General features: G+C 30.1%; 1 protein-coding gene across 1 annotated transcript; it reads right to left on the bottom strand.

Annotated features, from left to right (window-relative positions):
• Positions 1-6,643: 6,643 nt before the first annotated feature.
• LOC123225097 (60S ribosomal protein L30) lies at positions 6,644-8,539 on the bottom strand. The gene is made up of 5 exons (XM_044648959.1): positions 8,379-8,539; positions 8,159-8,264; positions 7,809-7,910; positions 7,048-7,116; positions 6,644-6,953 (listed from the first exon to the last, which is right to left on the bottom strand). The coding sequence occupies exons 1-5, from the start codon at positions 8,397-8,399 to the stop codon at positions 6,913-6,915; spliced, it is 339 nt and encodes a 112-aa protein (XP_044504894.1). The 5' UTR covers positions 8,400-8,539; the 3' UTR covers positions 6,644-6,912.
• Positions 8,540-13,863: the final 5,324 nt, after the last annotated feature.

Here is a 13,863-nt window from a genome sequence, read left to right as displayed (position 1 = left end):
AGATTCAATCTTGTGTACAAATAAGAGCCTCTACCATCGTAGAAGTAAGAGAGCTACGAAATGGATCTAATACACGACCCCCAGTACTAAAAGCTGACTTAGATGCAACAGTTGAAACAGGCATAGCCAAAACATCTCGTGCTACCAGAGAGAGAATTTGATATCTTGGTGAGTTCATTTTCCATCAATTCAAGATATCAAACTTTTTGTCTCTATCATCATCAATGTCTTCGGCTAGATATTTATCCAACTCAGATTTAGGTTGCATAGCTCGTTGTCCAGCCCTTTCTTCATTATACATAACAATCATGAAATCTTTAGGATCAAGATTTACATCACCAATATCAACATTGCTTATACCTTGAGATTCCTCAGTTGATTGTATACTATGAGAAATATTAAGCAAACTGTATTCTTCATATGAAGCATACAAAGTCTCTTTTACTTTTGTTTTCAACTTATCAGCATCAACAACATCATAGGAATGATTAATAACCCAATTCACATACTCTAACTTGTACCTAGGATCCAATACCACTGCAATGAATAACATTAGGTTAATATTATCAATATTTCCCCAATATTTGTCATATTTTCCCTTCATCTTTTTAGCCATTTGACATAATTTATGATCACTACTTTTACACTATGTCGAAATATTCAACCCAATGCCATATATTTCTCACATATATACATTACCTGTAACATAAAGAGAATCAGACACACGTAGAGTTGTATCATAAAAAATTTTAAGAAAAGACAACAAATAATAAGCATATTCTCAATCAGTAGGCGTAAGATCACCCTTATACTTATCCCTATTAAGCTCAACTCGATACTTACTATCTTGAAGCTCTAACAAGTCAAATGCTCTTTGAAATTTTATAGCCACATCCAACATCAAATAAGTTGAGTTTCATCTTGTTTCAACATCAAGAGCTAACAAACATTTACTTTCAATTTTTTCTTGTTCTACACAATTTTTAAACTTTTTCAATCTCATTAGAGAAGACCTTACATACCTTACGGCGGAACAAATTCTAAAAATAGAGTCATCCATATCTTTTAACCCTTTTTTTACGGTTAGACTCAATATATGCACACAACATCTCATATGAAGTCACTATTCAATACACTATTATTCCAACGTTCTAACCTTTGCTTAAGATAATTTAGTCTTGTATCATTAAAGCTTGCATTATCAACAGTTATGGTGAGTATCTTAGAAATTTTCTATTGAAACAAACAACTCTCAACTGTCTTGCCAATAGTTAAACCTTTATGACTCGAAATAGGACAAAATTTTAAAATTTTTTTGTTTAGTTTCCAATCCTCATCAATAAAATGAGCTGTAAGATACATGTAATTGAGGTTCTGACAAGATGTCTATGTATCAGTTATGAGACAAACTCTATTAGGGAACTTAACAAAGAAATTCTTCAACTTCTCTTTCTCCTCAACAAAAATTTTAAAACAATCTCTAGCCACATAATACGTGAGGGAACTTGAAACCTAGGTTGTGCCACACTCATCATTTCACGAAGCCCTTCTCGCTCCACAAACCTAAAAGGTAACTCATCTATAATGATCATTTTTGCTACAACATGTCTAATTAAATCTTGATCAAACTTCCAAGAGTAAAGTGAAGGATGTGAGGAAATAGCCTCAACACCACTTGAGAGATCATGTGTGTGTTTTTGAAATATTAAACTCTTTTGTCTCTTTTCTGCCATATTCAAAGGATATTTTTTTACATCTACTTAAATGATTGCATAAAGAACTAGTACCATTTTTGCTAGGACATGCAAGGATAGCCCCGCAATAATTACATGAAGCTGTAACATTATCTTTATTTTCACAATCATTTTTTGTAAAATGATCCCACATATTATAAGCATTTTTCCTAGTTTTTATAGAACTTACACGTTTGAGGTCTTTAGTTGGTAATTGAGCCACAAAATTTCCACTGTTATCATCGATGGACGACATCTATAATAATAATAAATTATTATGTTAGTAGGCAATATAAAATTGTAAATACTATCATGCTAATAAAACACAATAAAACAATATCATCAAACCTCTTTGAAATTATATTAATGTGTAATTGTCATTTTTTGCATTTTTTTAATTCACGAAATTATTCCTAGAGCCTAACAACTGTACATGTGGGCTCAAGCCTCTTTATTTCATGCATTTCTTTAATTCATCAAGCCTATTTAATTCGTGCATTTCTTTAATGCATGTTTGCTAGAAATAATTCAGTGTTCTATTGTGCATCTTTATATGTAAATCACTCCTTATTTTTCTTTGTTGAATTCCTGTGCCATAAATAATAAATTTAAATACCAGATTGATAATAAGAATAAATTAACAATCACTTTCCAGATAGTATTTTTACCTCGGCTTTCTTTTAACATTATGATATATATACCCTTATTATTAGTCTCACATCACATATAAGGTTTGTAAGGGTTCATTTAAGTATAGAATCCATGAGCAGTTTATGTAGCAAATAGTAAAATTGAATACTGCTGTTTTATGCTAATACACATTCGTAAGTCCGAAATACAAATACTGATAATTTTAATGTTTGAAATTATTTACTGCAATAAATATCTAGGAAAACACATTAAAAAAAAGCTTTTAAAAAAAGACATATATTATCAACTCCACTCATATGGTTAATAGAAGCAAGACCATCACCCAAAATCACATGACATATAGAAAATAGAAAAGGCAATAACCTAAGAAAACCAAATTTTCATGCTTTTGATAAGAACTTTACAATTGAACACTCACCTATAAGAAATGTGGCGGTTTGTGGTGGGGTTTCAATATCTTTTTGCAAGCCTAAAATCAATGATAAAAATCTGCTGCAAGAATAGAGAAGAGAAAAAAATATGGCAGTGAAGATTGTTGCAAGCAAGAATGGAGAAGAGAAAATGAAAAAGAAGAGAAAAGAAGATGAGACATGTTGATCCTTAGTTGCTTGCTTCTTGGGCAGCTCTGCAACTGCAACAATTCTGCACACTAGCTAACTGGGTGGTTGGAGATATACAAAGAAGGAAAAATTGCAGTAAAGGACGGAAGTAAAGGAAAAGATAAAAACCTTTTTTTTTCTGTAAATAAACCTTTGACTTTTTATGTTAATAAAAAAGGATAAGTTTCAATTTTTAGGATAAATTTTTTATTATTTTTTAAATTTGAAAATTGAATCGGTTATCGGTTAACCGATTTTTCAATTTGAGTAAACCGAAAACCGAATCGAATTTTCAGTTTTCTTAATATTTTGACCTGGTAACCGAACCAGTTTTATGGGTAACCTATTTTTTGGTTCGAATATCGGTTCGGTTACTGTTTCAATTCGGTTATTGAAAATTTTTGAACACCCCTAGAAATTAGAGGCTGAAATGACGATTTTTGACTGAAAAATGGGTTAGATCTTTCAACGCTACGATAATCTTTCACAGACGCCCATGGGGTGGGAGAAAATTTAACATTTTTAAAATTTTAGGGGGAGAGGGAAGAGGGGGAGATCCACAACGATCCGTGTAAAATTTTACATTAAACTGTGAAAACTGTGAGTTGAGTAAAAATTGACTTTTTTTAAACTATAGGGCTTGTAGGAGACAAACTTTGAACGTCCATAACTTTTGATCCGAGAGGAGTTACAAGGCCTGTAATATATCAACGCGAAGTTCATTTCGAGCTCTATAACAATAACTAGCTTCACTAGTTGCAACCAATTTGAAGGCTCAAATAAAACTATTTTAGTCTATATTATGCAGTTTTTTTGTTTTACCAAATTTAAGATTTTCGGTTTTTATGAATTTGAGCTTGTTTGTGATCAGGCTAGACTTTTTTGATATGTAGATTTCAAATTTGACATATGTCTCTTTAGTTTTGTGTTTTTTTATACACGTTTTACAATGTAATTATGAAATTTTATATTGATTTTTTAGTTTTCTCGTTTCTAAGCTATTTGAACGTGTAATTTTCAAAATTCAGATTTTTTTTTTAGATTTTCAAGTGATTTTTTTATTATTGACATTTTAGGGTATTTCAATATATCTATTTATTCTTAATATGCTATTTAAATCCTTTATATATTGTGTAATATCAAAATGCCCTCAACATTTTTCTAATATTTCATTTAACCCCCAAATTTTATCAAATATCTAAATATCCCCTTTACATGACATACAAACTAGATTTTAACAAATAAAATTAAGTTTTAAGTTAAGATTCATATAAATATTTTTTTTCATGAATTGATTTTTTTTTACTCAAATTTAGACATACGAATTTCCTTCTTTCAAACAAACCTGTAGTAATTGGTATCAAGTAAAAATAAAAGTGAGAGTAAGTTTTTAAGTAATATAAGAAGTGAATGTAATAAAAGTGAGAGTGAGAAGGTTTATATAGATGTGGTGAAAGGTAATTTTGGTATTTAAAAAAAAATTAGGGTATTTTTGCTTAAGAATAAGAAAAATAGGTATTTTTCTTAGAAATAGGAGAAATGAGCATTTTTGCTTAATAAAAGGATAAAAGTGAACATTTAATATAATTTCCCTTTAAATATACTTGATAGATTATTCATAAACTACTGTTAAATTAAAAGCTATAGATAAATTTTAAATCAACTCTTTTTTAATTTTAAGCTAGTTTTTTGGATTAAAAATTAAAGGGGCATTTGGTTTCATAAATTTAAATATTACTTTAGTAATTTATATTTTATTACTTATATTACCTTATTTGGTTTATCAGTAATAAAAGATTACGATAATATTTTATTACCAATACTGATATGATAGGTAATATAGGTAGTAATCTAATTATCATATTTACCTTAGGTATTAAAAGATTAATAAAGTAATTTTAATTTTATTATAATTATATTATTATTTATTAATTTTTTGAGATAAAAATAAATTTATTTTTAATTAATATAATAAATAATATAAAAATATTTAAAAATAATTATATTCAAAAGTATTTAAAAATAATAATTTACTAGTATTCTTTTATTACCTTTAATTAAATACAATAATTATTTATACTTATCAAATTTTATAAAATATAATAATTATTTATACTTAATAAATCTATTTTTAAAATATTTTTTTATTTTAATAATAAAATAAAATATTATCTGAACAAAACACCCCTTCATGCAAAATTTCATTTCCAGCAGACCATTCTAGTATTCGTAAGAGGACCGATTTAGACGGATGTGAGCAGAGCAGATCCAATTTCTTTTCCATTGATACTTCAATTATCTTTTTATATAATTTTTTTAACGATGGTTGAAGCAAATGTAATTATGTTTTTAATTATAGGCGGAACAACTATGTACCACACCAAATTTGATCAAATAAATTGGTTGCCATTTAAATTACAAATTTTCCACCTATTCATCAAAGTGTTGCTAGTTTTAATTTTTGTCATCTTGTATAATATATAAGAAAGTTAAATTTTTTTTTTAATAATTTAAATTAAAGTTTCACAAACGTAACAGAAATTTGAATAGTTAATATTACTTATACTTAAAATAATATAAATAAAATATATTTTTTCTCCTATTATATATTTTATTTTTTTCTTCCCATATTTTTTTTTTTTTTTTTCTTTCTTCCTTTTCTTTTGTTTGGCAATCGAAAAACGCCCAAGAAGAGCCATCGGTGCAATCTTCAAAGGAGACAATGCAATGGCAGAAGCTAAGGTCCCTCTCTTAATCTTAGGCTTGTCGATTCAATCCAATATCATCATCGACTAGTCCAAGGAGCTCAGTTTCAATTGATCAACCTTACTTGAATTTGGACCCTAATCAAGATTGCTTATTGTCCTAAAAACATATGGACCCCTTCTCATTGATGATCAAAACCAAAACAGGATCATTTGGTTTGCCAATCTCAAGTTATATGTCGATGAGCATTGAGTTCAAAACTAACGAGTTTCTTCAAGTAATGACTCAGTTTTTAACTTTGTGAATGACTAAAAAAAGTTATTTATATATAGAGATAGATTCGAACCAAATTGACTTAAACTCAATTGTTAATTTAACTCAAATAAATTCAATTTAAACAAGCTTGAACTTAAACTCAAATTTAACAATCTTGTATTATCAAACTTGAGTTTATAGGTGTTTCGCTTGTTAAGCTTACAAACTTGAAAAACTTGATTTAAATCAATTAAAAATAATATTATTTTAATTAATATGTATTAAAATAACATCATTTTAATTGTTTTTTTATTCAGTTACAATATTGAACCTAACTTAGGTCAAACTCAATTGATACTATGACTAAACTTGAATCAAACTTAAATTTGACTCTTCTCTCACTAGGTTTGAGCCTAAACTCAAGATCAACTTTTTCATATTAAATCTAACTCAAGTTAACTCAAATTTAAGTTCAATTTAATAGGAATCTACCCCAACTTACCTACAAACTAAATAGAACAAATGAAGAATAACTATAATAAATGAAGGAAGAAAAAATAAGATTTTCGATATTGTATTGACATGTTGCCAGCCTTCCAAATAGCTATCTTCTCGAAGGCTTAGTAGGAAGCACAAACTGCTTATTAGGTAGATTCCAATGTCCCCTTTCATCATTTCCATTTCAAATACACAATCAAATCATTCAAGTGACGTTTAAATGATCAAAATAAACTTCAGTTTCACCATCCACGCACAGCAACTCTTGCAGCTACAGATTAATAAAAACTAATGAAACTCAAAATTAAACATTTAGTAGATAACAAACAATTATGTCTCCATCTGAAAAAATGCTACAATGCAGCTTTTAAGTTGCAAAATATATGGCTTTAATTAACAAAATCAAAGGTTTGAACCTAAAATAAATTTGCCAAAAATGACAGACTCCTAGGATGATTTTGCTATTCTCATCAGTGATCACCAGGCATGCTCTTGATAATATCCGAGTCTCCTGATAAAACAAAAGTTCACCACAATAATAAGTTACGTAATTTTTCTAATGTAAAAGTGTTACAATCTGAGCCACTTTTTTTTTTTAAAAATACCTGCATCGATAATGCTGAGGCAGCAAACTCTGTAATATTTTCCACATGCAGTCCCCAAGTCTACATTGTCTGACATAATAAAAAAGAAAATCCTTTGAGGGGAATATTTCCATAAGATATATAAGACAAACTTGCATTAAACTAACATTTGGTTATCACAGTAAAGGTACAAAAAATTAAATTGTCCACATATCATACACTAGGGCTGAATTCAAGCAAAACCAAGCTCGAGTTTGGCTTGGGAGGCGCTCCGCTCACTTGAGGAGAGCCAAACTCAATTTCAACTATAATACTGAGCTAAGAAAAGTTTTGAGCTCAACTGGGTACTGTAGCCAAGACAAAAACAACTGATACAACATCATTTCGATGTGCAATGGTCAAAATGGTATTACTTTAATTAATTCGAATAGATTTTTTTCAGGTTCGTAAGTTGGCGAGCAAAACACCTCTTAAGCTTGAGCTCAAAACAATATTAAACTTTCAAACAATAAATATAGCATTACAATATATTAAAAACACAATATGCAAGGAATAAATATAGCTCATCTGAAACATCATCTCCATTAAAATCCAACCATGGTCTACATGATAAAAAATAAATAAAATAAAATACGACTCAAAGAAACCAGAATAATTCAAATTCTTCATTTATGATACAAATTTGATAAATAAAAACCTCAAATGCTATGTATAATTAAAAACCATAACTACAAAGAACTTCGAGCAAAAAATAGTGTTAAAAAAAAAGTTAACAAACTTACTCCCATTGTAGTGGTGAACTCCAACCTTGGCCAACATAGCGTAATACTCAATTTCAGACTTCCTTAGGGGTGGGCAATTGTTTGCAATAATGATCAGCTTCCCTGCAAATAATTATTAATTAATTAATTAATTCAAACAGAACTCTCAGCAAACATCAAATGAAACAAGTGTTTGATACACAATTTATGCTAAAATAAATCAATTTCAATCGAAATGTCAATAAAAATAGAAATACGTATGTGTAATATAAAAACTAATCGCTTTTCCATCAATAAAATCCAACTGAAATTTAAGTAAAGCGAGTTCAAGATCTGAAAAGAAAGAAATAAAAAGGTAAAACATAAGATACCCTTGGAGTTCCTAAGGGATTTAAGGACAGTCTTGTAGCCCAAAGTGTATTTGCCACTCTTCATGACGAGCGCCAACCTGTTGTTGATGCTCTCATGAGTCTTCTTCTGCAAATTCCACACAACAAAACAAACAATGATCTTCCGATCACAATCCTGATTTTTTATTTCCTAAAACACAAAAATAATAATAATAAATAAAAATCCAGAAAGAGAGATTACGGTCTTCTTGGCGGCCACCATGTTGATACTTGGTTGCTTTAATTTTCAAATGCAGAAGCCAGAAGATGAGCGCTTCACAACAACTCCGGGTGAAAGAACGAAATTTTGTTTATAAAGGGGGGACGACTAGGGTTTTCAGAATGTTTACCTGTGTTTGGATACGAGAGTATTATATTCTAGCGTACGGTTCAGATTTGTAGCATCCTTGGATTTGTTGGTATAATATACCTTTAAATATAAATCAATTTTTTTCTCCAAAATCTAACTATGTTAACCACACCCCCGCCACACACACACACACACACACCACGCACACCACACCCCAACCACACCCACCCCCCCCCAAAAAAAAAACTACAATAAAAGGGAAAACTCTTCATCTTTCTTTATTTCTTTCCTTTTTCCATCTTCTTTCTCTCTGTTTGTAACACCCACATTTGTGATTGATAGATAACTAAGTGTTCTAAAGGATATGAATTCTAGTTTGATATATGGTTGTAAATGGAGAGTGTATATCCTTTCACCAACCTATCACGTAGACAATATAAATATTGTATCACATCGCAAATTTTAAATTCGATGTACAACCGAGCATCTGAAAGTGAATAGTTGTGACATTGATGATAGCCAATTTTTGAAAATTTCTTTATGGATTGAAAAAGAATGATTTCTATTATTCACTTATTCGAATTGATATAACAATTAATATATATACAAAAACAAAAATATTCTTAACTAATTTCCTAAATACAAGGCTAAACAGTTAACTATCTTGTTAAAACTATGTTACAATAAGGCCAAAGGACTATTTCCCACCCAAAATATGCGCATTTCTCAAGTTTCCCCCCATTAACTTTGAAAATCTCATTTACCCACCAATGAGCTGTTAAAATTAATTGAGTCAGTTAGTTATATCATTTTTCCCCCCTAAACCCTAAAAACTAATAATTTCACCCCCAACCCAAGTTTTAAAAAACAACATTTTCGCCCCTAGGGTTTCCAGTTTTCAGAGTGCTTTTTTTTGGTGCCGTTTCTTCCTCTCCGCGGACCTTTAGGCGACGGCTCTTCCTCTTCGGCACGGTCTTCTTCTGGCGGCTCTCCTAAGAGCAGTGATCGACGATAACTTGTCTTCATCGATCACCTCTCCCAAGAGAGCCATCGGAAGAAGACCATGCCGAAGAGGAAGAGTCGTGGCTTGGAGGTCGCCGAAGAGGAAGAAACGACACCGAAAAAATGCACTCTGAAAACTGGAAGTCCTATGGGGGGAAATGCTATTTTTTAAAACTTGGGTTGGGGTGAAATTATTAGTTTTTAGGGTTTAGGGGGGGCAAATAAATCAAATTTAAGTTTATTTTTTATAATACAGATAAAATAACGATTTTACCTTTGAAATTGTTAGTTTTAACCATGCACAGGTGGATAAATGGGATTGTCAAAGTTAATGGGGGGAAACTTGAGAAATGCGCATACCTTGGGTGGGAAATAGTCCTTTGGCCTTACAATAAAAGGAAAATGCTTGATTAATATACAAAATTGATCTTATCTCTCAATTTTAGAATATCTCATGATTTTAGCAAAATATTTATAATATCATTACTTCATCTCAATAATTGATTCATAATATCCACACTTGATGCACTTGATCTTAGTAATTGATTTAGAATATCCATAATTGATCTAATAATTAATTCGGAATATCCACACTTCAAGAGTCTCCCTCAAGCCTATTGTGATTGAAGCAAATATGGTTTGCTAAAAGTGGATAATCACATGTTAGATGTCTCCCTTAAGCTAGTGTTGCCAATGTCTCGCGGAAGATTTGAAATTGTTTATATCTGAGTCCCTTTGTAAATATATCAACTAATTGTCAATAAGAAGGTACAAATGCAAGACTGAGTAGCTTGGCTTTTCCCTTTTCTCTGACGAAGTAACAATCCAACTAAATGTGTTTAGTTCTTTCATGGAACACTTAATGGGATGCAATGTGCATAATTGACTTATCATTACAAAACAAACTTACAAGTTGTGGAACTTTTGTAAACAAATCTTTAAGGACATAAGTCAACCATACAACTTGTTTGGTTATTTTTGCCATAGCCTTGTATTCAAATTCTGTGGATGACAATGATACCATAGGTTATTTCTTAGATAACTAAATCAATGGAGAAGTTCCAAGAAAAGTTACAAAATATGTTATTGATTTTCTAGTGGTCAAACATGTTGCCTAATTTGCATCAAAGTATGCTCTTAAAACTATCTTATTGGCTTTAGGGTAAAAAATCTCTTAATCTGGTGTCTTGCTAATGTAGCGAATAATCCATTTTGCCATGTCCATGTGTGGTTGTCTTAGACTTTTTAAAAATTGACTTTGTAAATGGACTCTATATGACAAATCAAGTCGAGTCCATGTCAAGTACAAAAGTTTTTCAACTAGTCTTCTATAACTTTATACACCTTCAAGTAACTTTATGCACCTTCATGTTATTGAGGAATAGTTGTTTTTGCACATTTCACATTCTCCATTGCAACTTTAGAAATTATATCTTTGGCATATTTTTGCTGATTTAGATATATTCTCTTTTTTGTCCTTTTAACTTCTAGACCAAGAAAATAACTGAATGGTTTTAAATCTTTAATATGAAAACAACTTTGCAAATAATTCTTGAATTGTGTATAATATTATTTATTATCTCCTACAACAATTAAATCATCTACAAACATTAACACCACCATCCTACTATGCCCTTTGGTTATGGTAAAAAGTAAGTTATCTAAGATGTTTTGCTTGAGACTGTAAGGCAATAAAGCTTTAGAAAGCTTACCAAACCATTGCCTAGAGGCCTACTTGAGTCTATATAAGGACTTATGAAGTTTACAAACAACTCCCTTGTCCTTGATGCATAATCCTTGTGGCACTTTCATAAAAACATCTTCATCTAAATCTCCATTGAGGAATGCATTGTTAATATCAAGTTGATGCAATTCGCATCCTTTGATTGTAGCTATTACAATAAGACATTTAACATTTGTGAATTTTGCTACTAAAGTGAATGTTTCATTGTAATCAAGTCTTTCCACTTTGTTGTACCTTTTTGCAACAAGTCTAACCTTGTATCTTTCAACTGTGTCACTCGAATTGTATTTTATTTTGAAGACCTATTTCTATCCAATTGCTTTCTTCCCCACAAGACTCCAAGTTTTGTTATCATATGAGACTCTCAGCTATTTTTTCATTGTATCTCGCCATTTAGAACTTTGTGATGCTTCTTCACAAGAAGTTGGTTCAATTTTATCTACCTTTTTATTTACACCATTAGTTAAAACTTGTGAAGTATTATGAATGAAAATTAATTTAGTTAATGTAACACCACCTCTAGAAGTATTGTCCTTTAGAGGAAGATGTCACTAAATTGACCTTTTGAGCATTTCATTTATTAAAACATAGCAGAAAACTTATAAAATGATTGAATAAAACCTTATTTGTCAAAACTTAAAAATGACATAAATGCCCTTATAAAAATATATGTCAGAAGCATGAACAAGATGTCTTTAACTCAAAACATAAACAAAAAGAATCATAATGTGTGGTCAAATACATGAATAAGAACCATCAAAGAATAAAACTAAAATGACGTAAATGCCCTCATGGCTCTACATGCATTGACCACCACTCATTCCATAACTTTCACGATCACTTGTATCTATACACATGAAACTAGAAAAGTGAGTGATAAAACACTTAGTACATAGGAGATTCTACTATTAACTTTTACTTAAATCCTCAAAATAACCTTGATATTGTATTTTGATGTTTTTATTCTTCTGTTTTTTTAGCAATATTCATTGAAAATACGACAGCTTTTGGGACATTAAATTTGTGTCCAACTACTATGCAACCACCACCTAAACTGTTCCCAACTATTCATGACAATTAATTAAATTATGAATTGGGTTGACCCATCATGAGTGAACCCAAACGCAAACCCAACATTAAGGATTTTAGGCAAAGAAAATAGATCGTAAGTTTTCAAATTTGTTAGGCTATAATTTAAAGCCAATCTACTATTTCTTATACATTTTAATTCTATTTAAATTTTCAAAAAAGTCAAATGTAAAAAGGTTATTTATCATTACTAAATGATTTATTTACAATTTTTGTATAATTGATGTGAAATTTGATGCATTTATTTAGCTTGTCAACTTGCTATATTGTACTAGGTCTAACATATTTAAATATAGTTATCTTTTTAGATTTCAAGTTTTTTAAAGGGCAAAGGACCATTTCCCACCTAAATTTGAGTTCAATTTAAAAAACACACCTGTAATAAATAAAAACTTAAACACTTACTCATCCCTAAACTTCTATTAAAATTATCGTTAAATATAAGAGTAAAATCATCATTAAATAATAATATTAAAAAATATATAATTTTTTCTTATTTTTCCCTCAAGTTTTGAAAATTAACATTTCACTCCTGACCTCAACTTTGAAAAGTGACTTTACCCCCTCTCAAATCCCTACGTTTCTTCTTCACACCTCCATCTGCCTACTAACAGTGGTCGAAGATCCCGAACTTTGTTGGACGATGAACGTCGTCTATATCTCTAGATGATAGAGTCTTCTAGATCTCTAGACAATAGAGTCCTCTGGACGACAATGACTTCTTCATTCGTTGTACAGTCGTTGTTCGCCAGCAAAAGTGGTCGGATTTCAGGTTTGGTATCCTAGGAGGAAAAATGAATTTTTCAAAACTTAATCCTAAGTGAAATTGTTAGTTTTTCAAATTAACAAGGAAAAATGATATATAATTTTAATTATTTTAATATTACTAATAAAATGATTATTTAACCTCTTAACCGTCTAACAGAAAACTTATGGATGTATCTTAACGGACAAAAACTTAGGGGGATATTTGGGTTTTTCATCTGTCATAAGTGTATATTTGTCATTTCATCAAAACTTGGGTGGAAAATAGTCCTTTGAACTTTTTAAAGTTTGGTTTATTTGATATATTTTTGGATTTCAGACCTATTGTGCCTTACCCTTGCAATGTTGAAAACTTTACCAATAAACCCATGCAATCCTCATTGTTTGAAAATTTGACAAATACACTATTACCCATAATGAATTTATGAATAAAATGGAAATGATCCGTGGTTGCAAATTTTAGTATTTTGAAACTTTGAAATGTCAAGCACTTCTTGTTTGGGTCGTTTTCCTGTCTATATTTAAAGTTTTTATCTTACTTTGCAGAAATGAGGAAAGATCATCTAGCTTATTGCTTATTTAATGAAATTTATTGTATAGGCAGATATTATTAGCAAAAAGTAAAATTTTGTACTTATTGCTTGATAAATTCCAGGTAGTCTTCTCCAACTTTGATATTTTTTAAAATGAGCATTAAATGTAATTTAATTTTATTAAAATTTTTGCCAATTTAATCTGGTCTTGAGTTTAACCTTTGTTCAAGTTTGAATTTGAAAT

The sequence above is a fragment of the Mangifera indica genome, chromosome 9 (assembly GCF_011075055.1).
Source record: "Mangifera indica cultivar Alphonso chromosome 9, CATAS_Mindica_2.1, whole genome shotgun sequence".
Taxonomy (NCBI): Eukaryota; Viridiplantae; Streptophyta; class Magnoliopsida; order Sapindales; family Anacardiaceae; genus Mangifera; species Mangifera indica.
Note: the sequence above shows the minus strand (reverse complement) of the source record. Positions and strands in the feature narration are given on the sequence as shown.